This window comes from Alligator mississippiensis, chromosome 5 (genome assembly GCF_030867095.1).
Source record: "Alligator mississippiensis isolate rAllMis1 chromosome 5, rAllMis1, whole genome shotgun sequence".
In the NCBI taxonomy this organism is placed as follows: domain Eukaryota; kingdom Metazoa; phylum Chordata; order Crocodylia; family Alligatoridae; genus Alligator; species Alligator mississippiensis.
In genome coordinates, this window is record NC_081828.1 from 159396551 (window position 1) to 159417424 (window position 20874).

Here is a 20874-nt window from a genome sequence, read left to right on the forward strand (position 1 = left end):
CGTTTCTTCAGAGCATGTTTTTTGTTATGCATATTACAATACAGTTTAAAGAGCTGGAGGGAGATCAGAGCCCCATTATACAACAGGAAAACAAAGGGGCCACGATGCTATTGGGTGAAACTACACCTCTTCTTATATGGGAGTGTGATCTCTTCTCAAACAGGAGTGTGATCTATGGCACCCTGTTGCCAGATAATACAGGAATAAATTCACTGCCATGAAGTGAATGGCACTTGGAATGCATACAGATGAGGTAACACAATTCTGTGGGACACAACACACAAAATCGAACATCAGCTCAGTTATTCCTCATGTCTGTTTATGTAATAAGGCATCCTTACCTTGCTTGCATACCAGGGCTGATATTTCTCACTATTTTTCCTAGTTTTCATATTTTATTTAGATTTTTTGATATGGGTCAAATCTCAGGGAGAACTGTAGGAGCATTAAAACAATGGAACAAACTGCCTAGGTATGTTGGGGATCCCCTTTCACTGAATGTTTTCAAGGAGAGCCTGGAAAGTCTGAAATAGTCTAGGACAGCGTTTCTCAACCTGTGGGTCGTGACCCAAAAGTGGGTCACAAGAATATATGACAGGGTCGTGAACAAACTTTAAAAATGGATTCTCCTTTAAAGGAGAAAAACATGGGAAATCGTGGGTTTTCCCTGCAGGCTGGCAGAGTTCCAGCCTGCACAGGGTTGCTTAGGTCCCCCCTTCCCTCACACCCCGCTGTCCCACACACTGGGGGGGCTGGGGCCTGGGGATGGGGGACAGCAGGTTGGGAGTGAGGGGCACCAGCAGAGCCAGGGGGCTGTTCTCTATTTAAACTATTTACTGGACTGGGACTGGCCACCAATGTTTGCAAATGGGTCCTCATACAAAAAAGGTTGAGAATCACTCGTCTAGTAGTGAATCTTGCATCCGTGTTGGGGGTTAGACGGGATGACCTTTGAGGTCCCTCTCAGTGCTGTGATTCTGAGGCATTGCTGGTCAACTTTAACTCTGTTAACATAGTTTTTGGGCAAAAAACATATGAGAAGAGCCACACCTCATTTTGTGTACCTTGTGATACAAGTAGACATGACAGACAAAGGGTATGAAAGGAAAATACTGTCAACAGTCTGCTCAAGAGTACTGGCCCATTGGGCTAGTGTGGTTAGGGCACACCAGTTTCTCTAACCAGCAGCCTGCAAAGGAGTAATGTGCTTAACATCATATCTCACTGCCTTAATGACCAGATACCAATCAGACCTTGTCAGGCCAGGCCTCTCTTGGTCTACTATCTGGTTCCACGTAAACCAGTACGGCCTGTTCCATGGTCGGGTTGGCAGGGTCTAAACCAGCACCCGCAGCTGGGCTGGCCTGGGTGAGGAGGGTGTGTGGATACCCAGCAGGACTAAAAACAAGACCTGTCAAAGGGCAGATGAGCTCCTTGGAAGCCAGCAGCCATCCATATCTGCCAGGTCACTCTGCCCGAAGAATCACCAACGGTGCAAAACAACTCAACTAACCTAGGAGGGTTGTTACGCATCTAGGGTGCCATGAATGATGTGTGCCCCCAGCAGCTGGGGGGGCATGGTGGCAGCAGGAGCAAGCGGTGAGCTCCTGCAGATGCTGCCGGTGATGTTGGGGGGTGGGTGGCGAGTGCAGACCAGGGGTTGGTGACCACCTGCAGACGCTGGTGATAGCGGTAGAGGCGGTGGCGGCGATTGCTGACTGCCCGCAGACGCCATTGGCAGGTACGTGTCATCTTTTCATAGGGGATGCACCACCACAGTCAGGGCGTGCATGTGTACCCATGTGTGCCCCCTGCCTTATGTGTTACCAGTGTAAGGTGCCCCACTGGTCACAGCACCTTTAGGACTGACTTGACCTATTCCGAGCTGGGGAGATGGAGACTATCTCAGCTAGTCTACCAGGGAAACAGAGACTACCCCTGTTACACAGGTAGGGAGTGAAGGCTCAGAGAGCTCCAATGAAGTCTGCAGCACGGCCAGGACCTGAGTTCCAAATGCCCCAAGCCCAACCTCAGTCAGGACACGAGCGCACTCTACAGTTACAGGGGTGGGTAAAATGCGGCCCGCCAGGCCATTCTGTCCAGCCTGTGAGGCCCCCGAAAAATTTAGAAAATTAATATTAATCTGCCCTGAGCTGCCTGTCATGCGGCCCTCGATGGCTTGCCAAAACTCAGTAAGTGGCCCTCTGCCCAAAATAACTGCCCACCCCTGAGTTAGAATGAACGGTGGGCACACGGCCGGGGCGGATAAACTCTTCCAGCTCCTGATGGAAATGCCCCACTCTAGGCCAGAGGTGGGAGGGTGGGCACTAAGACCAGGCCACCGCTGCTCATCTCCGCAGCCAAAGTCCCCGCATGCCTGGCCCAGATCCAGTGGCCCCTGGCGCACGGCAATATTGGCAGGCTCTTCTTCTGCCAGCGACACCTGAGGCAAAGTCAGGGGAGGGCGGTCTCCAGGACCCCTTCCCGCTCCCACACATGGCAACCTGCCCCCCGGCTGTGGTTCAAGACGCGGGACCTGCCCGGGGGAGCAAGTTGACTTCAAGCCTAGCAGAGATCCCGCCCCGCCGCCAGCTCCAGCCCCCGGGAGCGCGGCCTGAGGCCCCGCCGGGAGGGTCCCCCCGGGCCCGCGGCTCCTCGGTGCTGGCGGGCGGGCCCGCGCGGCCCAGGCCGGAGGCGGCTGGAAACCGAAAGCAAAGCAGCGACCAGGGCTTCGCCGCTCGCAGCCGCCCCGCCACCTGCGCTCGGGCTCGGCCGCCCCCTCGGGGCGCAGCGCACAGCCGGGCCGGGGCACTGGGGGGCCGGCACCTGCGGGCTCAGGTCCGGCGGGGCGGGGCGGGCAGAGGTGCGCGGGGAGGCGGGAGGCGGCGTGACAGCAGCTCCGCCCCGGGCCCGCCCCGCCCCGCCCCGCCCCGCCCAAAGGTGCGGGTATGGCCGTGGGCTGCGGAAGGATGCAGCCGCCGTGTGCTGGCGCGGAGCCCGTCTCGAGCCGCGGCCCCGGCGCCAGGGACCCCGAGCAGCAAGTGCAGCTGCGGCAGAAGCTGCGGGAGCTGCCGGCGCTGTTGCGGAGCGGACTGACGCTGCGGAGGAAGGGCTCCGCGGGTCGGGTGAGTGCCCGCGCTCGGCGTGGCCGCGGGGCGGGGAGGAGCAGCGTGTCCCGCCGCCCCGGTGCCGCCGGCCCTCCTCTGGGAGGTGCTGCAGAGCCAGGCCCCTAGCAAGCCCCGGCCTCTTCTTGCTTCGCACCCCACAAAGTAGAGCCAAAAAACTCCCGCCCCGCCGTGGGGTGGGCCAGCCACGCCGTGCCCCTTTCCTTGCTGGCCGGCGCCGCACGTGCCTGTTCCTGCCAGGGGCAAGGAAGCCAGGTGGGCCGGGGCTGGGTGCCAGGCATCGGGGGCTGGCCTGCCGTGGGAAGGACTGGGTTTCAAGGCAGAGCAGCTTTGTTGGTGGTTCTGCAGCGCGAGCGCTAGAAGCTGCGACGTGCATGAAGGGACGTGTTCTGTCACCTTGCTTGTTTCTTCCCGAAGGTGGAAAACCTGACTGAGTCCTTCAAAGGCATTCAGAAAATTATTTTTAAGTAGCGGTCTCTAGGGAGTTGGACATCTGTTTCTCCCATTCCTTAACCAGCTGTTCCCACCCCTGTGACACAGATTTAGGGATGAGAATCTAAGGTGCAGGGTGGAGGGGAGAGGGACATTGCAATCTTCTTTGGGGACTTTGGACTCATCTTTGAAAGTGGAGAATGGTAGTTTTCTCTGATGACTGCATTCTGTATATTTTTTGCAATTAACTGGTTAATCGTGCAAAAAATTTTAGCCTGGCAAAGGTAACTGTCATGCCATAAAATGACTGTGCAGCCATAGAAAGAGCCAACCAGCTACAAAGTTAGTGCTTGAAAATATGTAACAATTCTAGCTGATTTCTGTTCAGCTTTAATTTGAATGTGTAGCAGGCCCAAAGAGGATCAATGTGAAGAGTTGATGTAGAATTGCTAATACACCTTAAATTCATACCATGGTGTAAAGTGCGGTAGCTTCCCAAAGTCCGTTCTCTGAGATAATAAAGCTGTCGAGAAATAGCGTAGGGTGTGAATGTAGCACTAAGTGTAGGTTGAAATTAAGGATATTCAAATAGGATTAAGATAGCTGTTCTGCTTTAACAGTCAATTTCTGATGAACTCTGTGTGAACATTTTTAGCAGCCTTCAGCTACTGAAGGGGGTTCAAAAGAGAATGGAGCTGGACTGTTCTCAGTGGTGGCAGATGACAGAACAAGGAGCAACGGTCTCAAGTTGCAGGTAGAGAAGTTTAGGTTAGGAAGAATTTTCTCACTAGGAGGGTAGTAAAATGCTGGAACAGGTTACCCAGAGAGGTGGTGGATCACCATCTTTGGAGGTGAAGACACATCTAAACAAAGCTTTGGCTGGGATATTCTAGTTGGGGATGTTCCTGCTTTAAGCAGGGGGTTGGACGAGATGCCCTCTTCCAACCCTAATTTTCTATGATTTTATGATTCTTTTCCAGAATAGAGATACCTTACTGGTTTAATCCACTTCCGTTCTTGGGGTTTCTCTACCCACAGACACTCGGAAAAATTAATTCAGATTAACAAAGCTACATGAAATAGTTAAAATGCTGTAATTCAGGGTAGTTTATTTCACTTCCAAAATGAAAACTACCTTAACTTAAAAAATTCCATACTTTTAGAATAAAATGCTTATAATGGGGTGCTCAGTCCCCTTAAGAAAGGGCAGCATGGGGGACTGGTGCCACCTTAGTCAGGGGGGGCACGTGCCCCCCAGCAACCTGTCTGACCACTGGGGGGGGCGACACTCCCAGTAGCGATCTTGCCGACTGGGGGGGAAAGCGGCTGCGGTGCTACATCCGGTGCTCCCACTCCCTGGTCGGCACTTGCAGGGGGGGCACCGGCACTCCCACCTGCCCATTGCCTAACTGGGGAGCGTGGCCTGTCAGGGGGTGCACTAGTGCTCTCAGGGGGTGCACATGCACCCCCTCGCACCTCCAAGCATCGCCACTGAAGGGCAGCCAGCCCTGTTGAAGGGAGTACAGCTGTGGAGCATTCTGCTAACTAGGGAGGGTCATTGGAAATTTAAAAACCTCCCAGCAAAGAAAGGAAAAGTAAACTCTGAGGGAACAGTTTGTTGCAAGGAGGAGCCAGTCTGTTGCATTGGGGAAGAAGCTGTGAAAGGTAGGCTTCTAGTGTTTGGAGAGGACAAAGGATTTTGATCTGTTTTAATTGTCTTGTTAGTGCCTGAAGTTTGTTCTGTGGAAAACAAACTGCTTGAGGAATTAACTGCAGAGCTAACTGGCTTAATCCTGCCCATTCATGAGAACATAGTGAGAAGCTGTTCACAGGTCTATTAACATGACTCCTCCTGAACATTTTAATAACCACTGAAATAGCAGTATGAACACTTACATTTGGGCATGTGAGTTTGTGCGGGCCAGGAGCGGTCCCAGGGTCTCGGGGGCACGTGGCGGGCTGTGGCCAGCAGCCCTGGCACGTGGGTCAGGGAATGCGGGCCGGCGGACTAGAATTAGGCACGGACGCTTAGCAGTTGATTAAAGATTATTTTACTTACACCGAAGATGGTCGCAGCGCAGGCAGGAAAACTTGCTCGAGTTGCAGTTACAGACAGAAAAGAAGAGAAGTGGACAAGAGTTCCTTCCATGCGAACCTCTAGCCCAATCCGTTTGAAGGCTCTAAACACGCGAGCCCATCGTGTCAACCGAAGAAAACAACTCGGAGAAAGAGCTCTGGATACACTCGCACAAAGTTTGCTAGGCTCCGTGGAACTTGCACGCAGGGAAGGGGTTCGTCGAGGGATCGTTCGGCGACGGGGAGAGGCCAGAGGTTGATCAGACCCCTATAGCCTTCTCAAGGTACACGCTGGGTCCGATAGGCTCCGCAGCGCTTAGAGGTCTTCACAAGACGTGAAGTCCTCCAACTTGGGTGGAAACCGCTCAAACCTCTTATACGGCTAGCAAGCCAATCACTAGCCTCCACGTGGGAATAATTTAGAACTGGCCAATAGTGGGACACAAATTTGCATGCGGGTGGCGGGAACTCCTTTGCACCGTGCACTTCTCTTTGCAACTAAGAAATGCACCCTGCAAAGAAAGCTCCGAGTGGCGGGAAATAATTTAGCAGTGCCGAAGCGCGCACACATCAAATCACACCCTTGGGTTGTGACAGAGTTAACACCCCAAGGAGAACTTTGGGGGCATTTTATACCTTGTGGCTATTTTTTCACACTATCTGCAGGTCCGTATCATCTTGTCCCAGACTGTCCTCATTCAGCTCCTGCATGTGTTTTCTTGTGTAATAGTTGCATACCACCAGAAAGTCACAGAGATTTAGGGCTGGAAGGGACCTCGTGGGATCATTGGGTCCAGCCACCCTGCTCTGGGTAGGAAAGACTGCTGAGATTTCTTGAACTGCCTATCCTGGTGATAAGTGAGAATGAATGTGGTAGATGTGGAAGTCCATCCCTTAAACACCCTGATGGATCTTGGATCTACAGGGAATTTCCTTGAGGCAAGGACAGCTGCTGCTGCTGCACCTTAAGTTGTAGGGCGTTAGTGATATCCAAGTGGCCACCGAAAGGCAAGTCATGATGCTGTGCAGTAGTGGATCTCTGTTAGGATCTCTAGACTCAAGGCAAATGGTAGTGTTGGGAGTGGCACTATTCTTTGGAATCTCTGGGATCTGTGAAGAATATTCCTTGCAGTATTCTGCTAGGATTCTTCAGGGATGGAGTTTCACAGAGTCATTGTGTGAGCTGAGAGTAAATCACCTGCAAAGATGCTACTTGCACTTTTCTCTATGGCCAGGGAATAGCTATATATGATGCTGGGGGTGGGGAGGTAGGTGGTGGAGCGGGTGGGTTTTTTTGCGTGTGAATTTGTGGATGGTCCAACCTCATCAGTAGAATTAGTTTGCTGAGAAATAGCGTGACCTAAACTAGTAACAAATTTGCATCTGATTAAGCGAATAATTTTGGAGGAATAATTTGGGAGGAAAAACTTCTACGTATTTAATTTTGGAAATATTAAGTATTTTATTTCAACATTTCTGTAATTGAACTCTTCAGATATTTGTTTTAAAATGTAATGTCATTTTTGTTTAAAAAATGAATGTTAATTAACAGAGAGGTTAAATAAAAAGGCTAAATAACTCCCCCAAAGGGAAAATAAGGCTACAAAGCATTAAATAACTGCAAATGAAACAGAACATTTTGGATTGTTTCATTCACCCCAAATGACATTTTTATTTAATTTAATCAAAACACCAATGGCTGGTTTGACCTGAACTGGATTTTTATTCTAGCCAAACACTAAGCTAAAAAATATTATTTGACCAACTCTTTTTATCAGGACGGTTGCTGAATATTCTGCAGCCAACAATGAACCACTGAAATCTTGGAGGCCTAAGATCTGTGTTCTTTTCCTGGCTGTCATGTTGACTTGCTTGGTAACCTCAGGAAAATTACTTGTTTTTTTCATTTGTACAACAGGGATAATGAGACATCTGTGCCTTGAGAACTGTAAATAGTAAAAGCACAATATAAAGTGTTGAGGTGACTCCAGTTATTTTAACGTTGTTTAGCAGTGAAAGCTAATAGAATTGTTTTCTTAAGGACTGAAGTATTAGAGAGGGAGGGAAGCATATAAATAATGGCATAGATTTTTTGCAAATAAATGAAGTCAATCATATTTATATCCCTTAAATCTGTTAGTCTTGTCAGTACCCCATTACGGAAATGGAATATATTAAGGACTGATTTCAGACTTGGAATCTGTGACAGGAATGTCTGAGAACTTCTTTAGGATTACTTTTACTATGGTTATAAAATATTAATTCTCTCCTCAGTTCAAGGGCCAAAAATTGGCAAAAAAAAAAAAAAAAAGCCTGATCTGTACAGAATCTGCATATGTAGGATTTGTCTGACTTCTTAGAGTTGTAGAATTTAGAGATGCAGAAGCCTTTTTTTTTTTTTTTTTTCTAACCATTTCTGAATTGTTTCAGTGGGCCAGACAAATCTAGGAAAATTACTGATATGGACCTTAATTTAGATTAATTTTGGTGGCTGTTGGAACAGAGGTGTTCCCAGGGATTCCAGCTAGTATAACTTCAGGGAGCACACCCATTCCAGCATTCAGACTCCGGGGGCTGAAAAAACCGCAGGCAAAGCTACTGTGCTGGGGTCTCTTAAGCTCATTCTGGGGATGCAGACTCTCCTGTTTAGAGATGGGTCTGTCACCACAGTCCTGTCTTGATTCCTCTGACTTTCACATAACTTAGATGTGCCATTTCCTAGGATCTTACATGTGGGCTTTCCAATTTATAATATGGGCCCTGTTACCTGGTAATTTTGGGTGGCTCTTGGAACTCTTAACATGTATATTATCCATGCATTAACACCTGAAATGAGTTTTAAGCACTCATTAGGTGGTTCAAATTTATGCCACTCTAGGACAGGATTATCTCTGATCCATGTTACCCAGCTCCTGTTACACTAAGGCGTAGCTACTCTAGGCTGCAACTTAGTATAAACACTACACCTGCTCCATCTCCCCTGCTGGAGCCCACTTCCCCTCCTGCCAGAACCCCAGATCCCTGCTCACTGCCCCCCTCCCTCTTGGCTTGTGGCTGCCTGTGCTGTTTATTGAAGGGGAGCAGGCAGGGAAGTATTAACCTGCCTGCCTGGCCACTGCCACCATGCGGGGGCCAGGCTCAGCCTGGAGAGGAGCAACAGCAGGGCAGTAGCAATAGTGGGGTGGGGAGGGGCAGGCAGGCTAATACTTCCCTGCCTGCTCCCCTGGGACAGATGACGCAGGCAGCCACAAGTGGGGGCAGGAAGGAACCCTGAGGGGAAGGGGGGAGCCCTGGGGGAGGGCAGGAGGGAAGCCCAGAATTGGGGCATGGTGGTATTTTTACTTTTCAGTCCTCCAGGCCCCTGCTGGCCTGAACATGTGACTATTCCAGACTCAAGCTGCCACTAACACCCATCAATATTTGTGCAGCTCACAGTGTAACATGGCCCTATAATTACAGGCTTCCCTCACTTTACGTGGGTTCTGTATGTGCAAATTCACTCCTATGCAAGGACCCTTTTTATACCAAAAATTAATTATATGTGAGGTAATTTCACTATTATAAGATTTGTGTGGTGAGAGCCCACAGTCAGCTGCTTTTTGCACGAGTGACATGCACCAACATATAGTTTCCTGTGTGGATCTGTGCTCTTCGCTTCTTGTCTGCAACACGTGTTTCTGTAGTTGCCATCCCCATTACAATAATATTCACCAGCAACGCGCTTGTGTGTACTGTCTGCTGTTGGTCAGTACCAAAACTGTCTTGAAAAAGTGGTAGATATGGGTCTGGGGGTCAGTACAGTTGAGAACTTGGAATCTATCCCTATTTGTTACATTGTAAAGTGGGTTCCCTGTATGCGAATTCAAGTTATGCACTGTTTTCCAGGAATGCATGTACTGCATAAAATGAGGGAAACCTGTATTCAGGAGACCTTTGATAGTTGTAAGCAATGGATTTTGCTATGCTACTTAAATAAACCAGTGTTATTAAAGAATAAAGTATCACTTTAAAACAAGTCTTAAATTTGGTGCTCGGTATTCCAGCTCCTTTCCCTTGGACCCCACAGGCAGAAAGCTCCCCCTTAGCTTTAGCAGCTGAAGATAGCCAAAGAAGAGAGGGCTGAACTCCTGCCCTTTTATAACTTTACAGCTCCTCTTTTGGGTGATTGCCTTATCAGCTACCATCCGGTGATGACAGACTCCAATTAAGTGACTTTGTTGCAAAGGCAACCTCTTGGACAACCCAGTTCTCTTCAGGAGGAGTGAACTATTGTATGAGGTGATTACATTACATTATAGCACTTTGTCAATGACACAGGGCTAACAATGCCCTTTAGAAACTTTTGTCCAAGATGGAGAATAAAAGACAGGAGGATGGCCAAGACCAGTTTTACAATCAAAATGTAGTTTCCAATTTGACAGACACAGAAAGAAATCATAAACCAAGCAGAAACCATAAACTACACAGAGTCCTCAAATCGCAGCACACGCGAGTATGGCACATTTTGCTGTAACAGACCCATAACTGAAGTTTACCGATATGCATCCCTACTGAAGTAGGAGCCTTTCTGAAACCAGTGAGGTTCCTTTAACCTCTTATTTGTCTGAATGTGTGTTAAAACCAGCTGAGGATTCTGTATAAAGGCTTCTTAAGGACTGAAGAAAACAAAATGTTCAAGATATTTCTTCTTTGACTTTAAACAAGTTGAGATAGACATGGTTCAGTCCTGCCTTTCACCATCAGTCAACTGAAGCCCTTCCTCCTGTAATTGGGTAGTAGGAGCTGATTCTGTGAGGTGCCAAATGCTTTGCAGCTTCAGGTGCATAAAGAGTATAACTTGGGCCCATGTTTAATTCACTGAATTATTCATTGTTTTCCTTGTTGGTGAATGGAGAGAATAGAAGAAAAATGTAATTGCCTTAAAATATGAAATGGTAGAACATCATTCTTCCTCTGGACGTTGGAATGCATCTCATTTAATTATCTATGGTCCAATCCAACAACTACAGGGGAATGGAAATTACTTTAGTCTCATTAAGAGTCTGAATGGAGGTTGAAAAGACGACTTTCATGGGGAGCATTACTGTTTTATACCTAATGCTTGCAATGCTGGTTCAGAGGGTTCTGCGTTGGTTTTGGGATACTGACTTTCTTTATTTTGTGCTTTGTACACCACCAATTGAATTGGCACTTACATACGTATTGTGGAAAGAGAATTCTAGCTTTGTGCAGGGCTGTCCCTGGGGGGGGCGTGAACTGGGGCGATCACCCCGGGCCCCATGCTTTGGGGGGCCCTGTGGAACCGGTGGACCAGCCACAGCTCCTTCTAGTGCTGGTGACTCTGTGCCACTGCCAGCTTTGCATCTGGCCATTGGCCAGCCCTCCCTCCCCCACTGCCGGCTTCTTCGTGTCCAGGCTCTGCACAGGCTGATTTGCCCTGGGCCCCGCACCCTGCTAGGACTGTCTCTGGCTTTGTACGAATTTTCTTACTTGGATACTGTGTTTAACTGAAATTAAAAAAAAAAATGGTGTTTGTCCTGCCTCGCTTAGGTTAAAACTAAGATTACTCCATTCAGATTATGAATCTCTAGGGCATAGATTGTCTTTGTTCATATGTGGAGTTCCTAGTGCAATCATCCTGTTATGCACATTGAACAAATGCTGAACATGCAACAGAAATTTGCAGTGTGTTTTATAAAAATATTGGCCTGTGAGTGACTTGGGTCATTGAGTCTAGTCTGGGGTGGGCAAAATGGTGGATCTGGTCAGCAGCCGGGCAGGGGCTGCTGGGAAATGGAGTCCACATTCCATGGGGACCCCAGCAGAAGCTACGCTGAGCTAGTGTGGGGGTGGGGTTTCCATGGAGACTGACCCCAGCAGCGCTGGCAGGGTGCACAGCAGGGAGTGGAGCTGCTTTAAAGCCAGGCTGGGATCTTGCGGCAGTGACAGCGTGGTCCAGAGGTGGGGCAGAGCCACGATCTCCAGCCTGCACGCTCTGGGTAGGGGTGCGCAGGCAGCACATTGCAGATCTTCCCCAGCCCCTTTCAGTGGTGACACCGTGGTCTGGAGTGGGGGGAGAGCCACGATCTGCTGCCTGCACACCTCTGCCCAGAGCATGCAAGCTGCAGATGATGGCTCTGCCCCAGTTCTGGACCACACTGTCACCGCTGCAAGATCCCAGCCCTGTGCAGAGCAGCTCCACGCCCTGCTGTGTGCCCTGCCAGTACTGCTGGGGCTGGTCTCCATGGAAGCCCCAGCCCTGTGCTATCATAGGGCAGCTGCTGCTATGGTCTTCATGGAAACCAGTCCCAGCCACACGGGCAGGGGATGCTGGGAAAAGGAGTCCAATTCTGGCCAGATCCGACCCGCAGGTCAGACTTTGCCTGCCCCTGGTCTAGTCCCTTACTTTTTGCAGGCAAGCATTTCCTATAATCCCTATCATAGACTGATCAATTGCCTATTTAAAGGGAGTTGGGGCCCGTTCCTCCCACTTAGTCTTCATGGAAGAATGTTCTAGAACCACTTGGCTGCTTAAAAACTGACTCCTAAATCCCAAATTAAATGTATTCATGGCGGTTTAATATCTATTTGATCCTTGGCTGATGTTGTCCTTTAGCTTGAGTAATTCTTTCTCTTCCCAGGTATGCTCTCCACTTCTGATTTTCTTTTTCTTTTTTTTTTTAAATATGCCTCCTTGTAAAATAGGCTCTCCTCTCCTTTTGTAATCGTAGCAACCCTTCTGTGGCTCCTTTCCAGTTTGAGTTCATCTTTCTTGCTCATGGATGGTGAGAATTAGATATAGTATTGTAGATAAATTCCCACCAGGGGTTTCCACAATAGCACCAATAACACCATGTCTGTACTGGAAATAACTCTGCTGATACAGTCTAGGATTGCATTTGCCTTTTTCTTGGCTAAACCATGTTGGTGGCTCATAGTCACGCTGTGTTGATGTGTACATTTGTCTTTTTTTTCTTTCCCCTCAGTTATTTCATACTATGAGCTCTTTAGCGTATTGTAGAAATTCTCACTTATTACTGCCACAGTATATAACCCTATTTTCTGAACTATTAAATTTCCTCATTTCTATTCCCCAGTCCTCAAATAGATCAAGTTCTTCCTGTATGATACTTCAACTCTTTCCAGTATTAATGAGGCCTCCTAACTTGGTGTCATCAGCCAGTATCTTTGTCATGCTCTTACTTTTTATATCACTGTAATTATTGGGGGAAAAACAATTAGAATAGAGAAATGAATGTTGTTTTCAATCTTTTATGTTTATAAGTGCCATGTTAACTCTGAAATAATTATTTTTCTCTTTCTGTAATGTTTTCTTTTTGCTAATGAAAGAAGTAAGTTACAATAATGTGTTCTCTGGAAAAACACTGACTGAAATCAATACAGAAAGTAAAATACAGGGCTGGCACAACGAGGTGAAAGTTGTAGCTGTCAGCATTATACAGAAGTGGTCTGATTAATATTAGTGATATTTTCTTTAAAGCCTGAATTTTCCTCTTGTGGAGGTTCCACTCAGTAAATTCAAATAGCATTCATTTTCTCCTATATTACACAACTAAAAAACCCGACTTAAATAGCCCTGAATTTATCCTTTTGTAATCAGGCTTATTATATATTCCAACTAAATGTATGTCATCAAGAGGATAATCTTTCAGAATATATTTTAATTTGTCAGTGTTATGATTGGTGATGTGAAGTGTTGGGTAATGGATAAAATTCCTGAGGATTAATGACCCTAACAGAGCTTGGATAACTTCAGTGTCTATATATTTGTTTTTGGTTTTTTTAACGAGTTCTTTCAAAGTCAGTACGAGAGATGGAGACTACTTTATAATTATTGCTAGTTGTATTACTTCTATGGGAAGTCATAATAGTGTAGGTTAACCATAATATAAGACAGTGGTTCCCCAACTTCTTGGACTTGATGATCACTGTTAACCCTCAATTTCTCATCGACTGTTGTTTACCATTACTGACTGGGCGGGGAGCCTGGCCTGGGGCTGCACTCAGTGTGGGGGGTGGTGGTGGTGCTAGAAGAGGGGATTGGGGGGCCTATGGCAAATTTTGGGGTGGCTGCAGCTCCTCCCATAGCTCCTCTCCCAGTGACATTACAGCCTGCCCCACCCTATGCAGAGCTGGGGGGCACAGGCCCCCCCCATGCCCCCTGGAGTGTGTGCAGTAGCGGGGACCCCTCCCCTTGTGCCCCCTGGACGAACCGTGGCTCTGCCCCACGCCCTACTCCCTCCCTCACTGCAAGGGCCTTGATCTGCCCACCCATTCTGCTTCCCTTCCACCACAGCAGACTTACCAGCCAGACACTGCTCTTCAAGTTGCCAGGCTCCGTATAGGAAATCAGATCAGTATCAGCTGATATGCCTCCTTTAAAAATTGGCTATTGCTTTTGGCCCCCAAAATCTCTATTGGTTCACCCCTAGTTCTAGAGTATACCTTCTCCCACATACCGATAAAGCCAACCCTGCTCTGTATCTGGTTGGACCAGAATACAGCAAGATACAGTGGCAGTATCAACTCAATTTTGTCTTCCACCTTTCTTCTCACACTGATGATCTGCCTTAAGCGATATACCTTCAGAAAATTTAAGTCCTTAATATGTTTTTTTTTTTTTTTATAAGCAGTCATCTTTTGTTTTTACTAACAGCTTCTATTAGTAAAACTGAGAGAATGCTATGCATTTGCTTACTTTCCACTTTGTCAGATAAACAAAGATACAATAAAATAATATAGTTAGTTTCATTTTTGTTTCAGCATCTGTTTCTGCTTGATATCAACTATGGGTTCATCATACATGGTGTTGCACTATGTGTTCTGGGAACCAGCTAGGGAAGTATTTGGTATAGGAAAATACAATATGTTTCCATAGAAATACTCCATTACTTTCCTTTTGATTTCAATTTGTCTGGGGTTTTTTGGTTTTCTTGTTTGCGTGGCTTGTTTTTTGTTTTGGAAAAGCTTGGTTGGTTGGTTTCATTTCAGTTCTGAGCTTCTTGTATCCCTTAAATTAGGTTAAAAACTAACTAAGTATACTCTGAAGAGTAGCAGCATTTATTTATTTATTTATTTATTTTAGTTTGTTTGATAACTTGCAAATCTGCAATACTTGTTCATTCAGACTAGCTTCTGGGAAATCTACTGTGAATTGAGAAGATTATATTGCATTTTTATAACAAAGTATGCTAAGGTTTAAGTTTAATGTCCTATGAACAATTAAAGTTAAATTCTGAACTGGAAATACATTAGTAATTCTATATCTTCAGGAAATTGCAAAGCACGATGAACACTTTTGTGCTAATGATAATGTTGAAAATAGGGGATAATAGCTGCGCTTTTTTTGAACAAAGCAAGGCAGAATTTACAGTTTTTCTTTACTGAACAGATGGAAAGTCATTGTAATAACACAAAAGGTCCTCCCACAATTATATTCACTTTAATAACTAAAGTGATATTTCACATGCAAGGAAGTCATTTGCTTATTGGAAACAATTTTCCATATCTTCAGATGTATTATTTTTTTTGTTTGGATTGTTCACTGGAAGCTTGTTTGAATTTAGATAAAATGATAAAGATGTAGCTTGGTTACCACTGCTGTATCACTCAGCATGATGAGCTTGCAGAAACTAGCTCCAGTGTAAAAGCTGGTAAACTTGCTTGGTACAACCCATGTGTGCTCACACTTATGCACAATCCATGTCATTATACAAGGTATGGACAATCCTACAGTTCCTCAGTTGTTTTCAGTCTTGCCTCTGGCTGGAATAGGAGTCATAACCATTGTTTAAAAAAAGAAAGTTTAGTTCAGTGCACTGCCTTGGTTCTGACCTGTTGTATGACCTTCAGCTCCGTGGTCCAATTTTTTTTCTATTTGTTAGGCATCTAAGTGGAATTAGGCACCTATTCCATACTGTTCAAGTTCCTGAAATTCTCTTGAAGTGTGTACTTCTGTAATGTACCATCACCTGACCTTTAAGATTGAGTCACAAAAAAGCAGCAAGGAACACTCACTTACCATTTTGCAGTTTTTCAGAGATTAGAGCAGTGTGGAATAGAATTTCTTTAGGTGCCAGGGTTCACTTATGGAATTACATTGGAGTAGAATCTGGCTTCATGTGTCTCTCCTCTCTTGTTCCCTTGGGACAGGGACTTTCTTATTATATGTGTTTTACAGCGGAGCCTGATGTTTAATGTGACCTATGACCTCTGCTGTAACACAGATCATAAAAATATAAACCTATGTAATTGTGGTTCCAGTAGCAGTGCTCCTATCTTGCCATCCCAGCCCCTCCAGGCTGGACTTTTCAGAGCTGTTTATTGCACAACTCTCCACAGAGACTGCACAAGCTCTGTAGCCCCATTTCCCCAAATTCTTCAAGTATAATATACAAGTCATGGGGAACTGATTTTTTTTTTTTTTTTTTCTATCTTATATGACACTGTTAAGGCTTTTCTTGGATCTGTATGCCTTTTCTGGGCACTCCACTTCAAGAAAGTCATGAACAAATTGGGAGGAAAAAAGTCCCGAGACTAGCAGTAAAAATTAGGTCTATGTGAAGCTTTGGTCCCGATTCGATTCAGCGGAGATTTGGTCTGATTTAGTGGCTGAATCTCCAAATCCAAATTGAATTGGAGGACCCTTTAATCTCTCTGAATCGAATCAGAACCCTCCAAATTGATTTGGAGAGATTTGGAAATAGAGACAGCTTTTATATGTTTTTACATGCCTCTAGGTAACGGGCTCATGAATGCTGCGATGATGGGGTGCATAGTGTCCCCCAGAAGCATGGGGGGCTCCCCAGTGCACTCAGCAGCAGACCTGGAAGTGGACCAGAAGCAGGGAGGGCAGCTGCTGTTGTTGAGAATGGTATCAGCTGTCAACCATAGACCCTCACTTTGCCCCCACCCTCTTCCTCCTCTTGTGAGCAGTGGAGGAGCTCTCTGACAGCTGTTGCTTATATGTGGGTACAGCATATTGGAGCAGCAGTTGCCAGACAGCTTGCACACCTTCCCCACAGGTAGGCAGTTTGCTGATCGGACTCAATGACATCTCTTTTACAGGCAAGGGAGCAACAAAGCAAGTCAGAAGTTGCCTATCACCCCCCTAATTGGAGAGCATGACTTTGATTGCCTCCATGGTGACTTTGTAGCACTTCAGCCAAGGGGCCTCTGTACATGTGTACACGTCCATGGAGCTCATCTTTTCTGTAGTGCTAAAAACTATTAAGGCACCTTCTAGTGCTGCAAACGAATGAATATTCAAGGCATTAGGTTAATTATTAAGAGAGAATTTCCACCTCTGGATGGGGTTAAATAATAGAACAGAATACCTTTAGAAGTCTTGGAATTTCTATCTGTGGATGTTTTTAGTGTGGGCTAGATAACCATTTGCTTGGAAGGGTTTAGACCAGATAATCCTGGCTTCAGCTAAACCAGGGGTGGGCAAAATATGGCCTGTGGGCCATATTTAGTGCCAACAGGTAACTGGATCTGACCTGTGGGCAGGCACCCACCAATTGATTGTATCCAGCCCATGACTGCCCATGCGGCACTCCACATGGGGCCAAGCCCTTTCCACTCTTTTCCCAGGGCAGCCTGCACTGTGTACCTGCCTGCGCCAGTCCACTGTCCTGGTCAGTGTGTACAGCTTCCCAGCAGGGCTGCTCCTGGTGTGGCTGCAGCTGCCTGGGTACTGCTCAGCTCCCGCTGCCTCCAGTCTGGGCTCCTCCTGCTCCTGCTACACTGTTCAAGGCAGCAGGTAATGCGGGGAAGCCATGGGGATGTGTACCAGACATCACATGCCCAGCCAGGCTGGGGGTGGGTGGGGCTTGCAGTTGGGCAGCTCCTGCCCCAGTGTGTGGAGCTCCAGCTTTGGTTCCCAGCCAGCTTTCACCCACTCAGCTACCTGCAGGTGACCGTTCATCGCACCAGGTCGGAGTGGGTGGAAGGTGGCTGGGAGTTGCAGCTGGAGCCCTGTGCACTGGGGCAGGAGCTGCCCAGCTGCAGCTTCCCCATTGACAGGCCTGGGCACATGGGGCCTGGCATGCATCCCCATGGCTTCCCTGTGTTAGATGTTGCCTGGAGTGGTCCAGCAGAGGCAGGAGGAGGAAGAGGAGGAGCTGGAGGTGGGGGGAGCCGAGCATTACCCAGGTGGCTGCACTGGGAGCAGCCCCACTGAGAAGCTGTGCCCTGCGGGCAGAGGCGGTACTGTTTGGCAGGTGCAGAGTGAGTATGGGTGGGAGCACATGGGCTGCCCTGGGTGGGTGTGGGTGGGGCCCAGTTCCATGTAGGGAACCAAAGGGGCAGCTGCATGCTGGACAAAGGGATGTGACCGCACCTGCACTGCACTGCACTGCCTAGGCGAGCTGTGCTGTACGCACCCCTGGCCCCCCTACCTTGACCGCCCCCCCGCCCCCCCCCCCGGGCTCCTGGACCTGGCATGTGGGCAGCCCCCAACCTCCCTCCTATATTTTCCCCCCCCCCACATGCCCTTCCCTACAGTATACAAGAGTAAGACTTTATTTTGAGCTATTAGGCAATCGCCTCTATATACACTACTCAAAAAACATAAATTAGGACATATATTATTTTGAGATTAAATTTAAAATACGTTATAGTAGATGTTTGATTTTTAGTATATGACTTGTTTTTATCTATATTTTATCAAAATGATATCTTTTGAAAGATTTTATATGTGCGGCCCTCGACACCTCACCACAACCCATAAAGTGGAAATAATTACCCATCCCTGAAATAAATGAACTCATGAAGTCTCTCCCAGACTTATTTTTCTATGGTTAAGAGCCTTTTGGAGTTCCTCCTGTGTTCATGGCTTAATTTCTAAGCCATTGGTATCTAAAGGGTGTGTATGTGTGTGGTATGCTCTGGCTATGTGGTACCACTTTGAATTCTTACCAGTAATGGCAGAATCAGATTCTAGAATGAAAGTAAAGATGGCGAATGATAGTAAACTCTAAAGCCCTTGTAGCAAAAGTTGAGATTTCCCTCCCCACCTCACACATTAATAGACATTCTTATGTTGGTTAGGTAGAATTAGTATTATATAAATTAAGTTAGTATTATAGTTGCATTTTTTTTTAGGTACATTTGACCTTGTAAAATGATTGAACTGCAGCTGTTAAGCTAATTGCAATTATTTACATTTAACTTATCGCACAGTATACTTTTATTCTAATAAATTACATTTTCACTGGATATTCTTTAGGAGGGACTTCTGACCACTAATTAATTCATTAGACAATGAATCAGTATTTTTCTTTATTTTCTAGAGTGAACATTTTACTGATGAAGAGACGTACTTTGTAGATTGCCAGAACATATCAATAGCAATCTTGTGTGCATGTGTGTTCTACCAATAATGCTTTTTTTTTTTTTTGCCACATACTTATTTATGACTTGTCCAAATCCATTGATTTTTGTTTTGTTTTGTTTTGTTTTTTTAAAAGAAACTGGATGCCGTCTTATTCCTCTCGCTTTCCAAACACAAATACACATTTCCAGTTTTAAAAAAAATCCATCTCTTTTTTTTGCTTGAAACATTTGCTATCTGGTACATTTTATGAATGATTTTCATCTTTTTAATTTGACTTAAATCAATAAAATAAGTTCAAAATTCTTTGAATTGATTTCACAGGCTAACAGCCTCTGCTTGGCTTAACCAGTGACTCTATTCCTGCTCCTACTGTTCATAGATTTTAAACTATGCATAATAGCTTTTTTTTTTTTAATTTTACGTTATGCTAATCATGGAAAAATACTGATAAATAGCAGAAGTGTTCTGTGTGGGTTTTTTTTTTGTTTTTTTTTGTTTTTTAAAAGCAAGCTCTCCATAATCTCAAGATAACAAAAAGTGTGGTGTTTATACTTTTGTAGTTTTTATAGTTCCTCTTGAAGTAGTATGGTACCTTCTTGGTTATTCTAACCCTTGATTATCTGAATGACAAATGCTTGATTTGACACTGTTACACATGTCCTAGTAACTAGCTACAATCAGTGGATTGGTGCTTGGGTAACACACAGCAGCAGAAATTAGTACTATGTGCCAAAAGTAGCAGGGCCAGCATCACAAGAGAATCTAGCAAGATAAACCAACCAGAAGCTACGTTAAGTGAAACTATAATGAGATCAGGGTCATCCCTCTTATCTGAATGGCTTTTTGGTGAGTGTTTTCCAAAGGGGTTCAGATAACTAAAGATATTCTGTAATGTAAACTTATCTTTTAGAGTGCTATATAAAACCTTGGGTATCTAATTATCTCTTGGAATTACAGGGCTCAAACCTAGTCCTTCCTTATCTTGGCTGGTTTGCTGTTCTTTACCAGCAAGCTGGTGCCTGGAAGCTGCCTGTAACCAGCTACCTGTGTTGTTCACCTTATGTAAGAGAAATACATGAAAGGTGTGGATTCATAGCATAGCAGTTCTATGCCAAACCATTTTGTTCCTGATAGAAATCCCCTGTTCTCTTCTCCTGAGGCAAGGAAAGCCTAGCTGTGGGCCTCTATCATGGTCATTTTATGAAAGAAAATGGACTGGAATTGGACTGGTCTCAGATTTCAAAGTTTTAGGAACCAAGGTATCTTAACAGGTGCTTTGAAGGGGTAACTTATACCTCCCTATTGCAGTCTCTTTCATGTGGAAGGGGAGCTGCCCCCTAGGTAAGGTAGGTAGTGTCACAATATATGCAAGACAATTTTCAAGGAATTAGATACGGAAGTTTCACACTGCTTATGCTTTAGTGTAATCAGATATTCACCTGCAATAAATAAGCTTGCATTGAATATTTATTTAATTTTTATTTTTTCTTGTTTTGAGGGCAATTAAAAGGACTGCCTATATCTTGCTCTAGATTTTTTTTCCAGCAGCTCTTACACACTTGGCTGCAAAAAGCAGTATTGATCATAGGAAAGTAGGACTGGGAGGGGACCTCATGAAGTCACCGAGTCCAGCCCCCTGCTTCAGGCAGGATCATCCTGGCTAAACCATTCCAGCCAAGTGTCTGTCTAACCTGCTCTTGAAACCTGGCAACAATTGAGATTGCACCATTTCTCTAGGTATCCTGTTCCAATGCTTGACCACCTTCATAATCAGGAAATTCCTCCTAATCTCTAACCTGAACTTCCCCTGCTGCATCTTGAGGCCATTGCTCCAAATTTTGTCCCCTATGGCCACAGAGAAAAGACCTTCTCTATCTTCTC

At 46.0% G+C, this 20874-nt stretch overlaps 1 protein-coding gene across 5 annotated transcripts in view; it reads left to right on the forward strand.

Moving 5' to 3' along the window:
- Positions 1–2924: 2924 nt before the first annotated feature.
- The window catches only part of RAPGEF5 (Rap guanine nucleotide exchange factor 5), a 267204-nt gene continuing 249254 nt past the window's right edge, over positions 2925–20874 (forward strand). For all 5 annotated transcript variants that reach the window (XM_019497877.2, XM_019497879.2, XM_019497878.2 and 2 more), the window contains exon 1: positions 2925–3125. In XM_019497877.2, the coding sequence (XP_019353422.1) occupies positions 2949–3125 (177 nt within the window). In that variant the 5' untranslated portion in view covers positions 2925–2948. The remainder of the gene's footprint in view (positions 3126–20874) is intronic.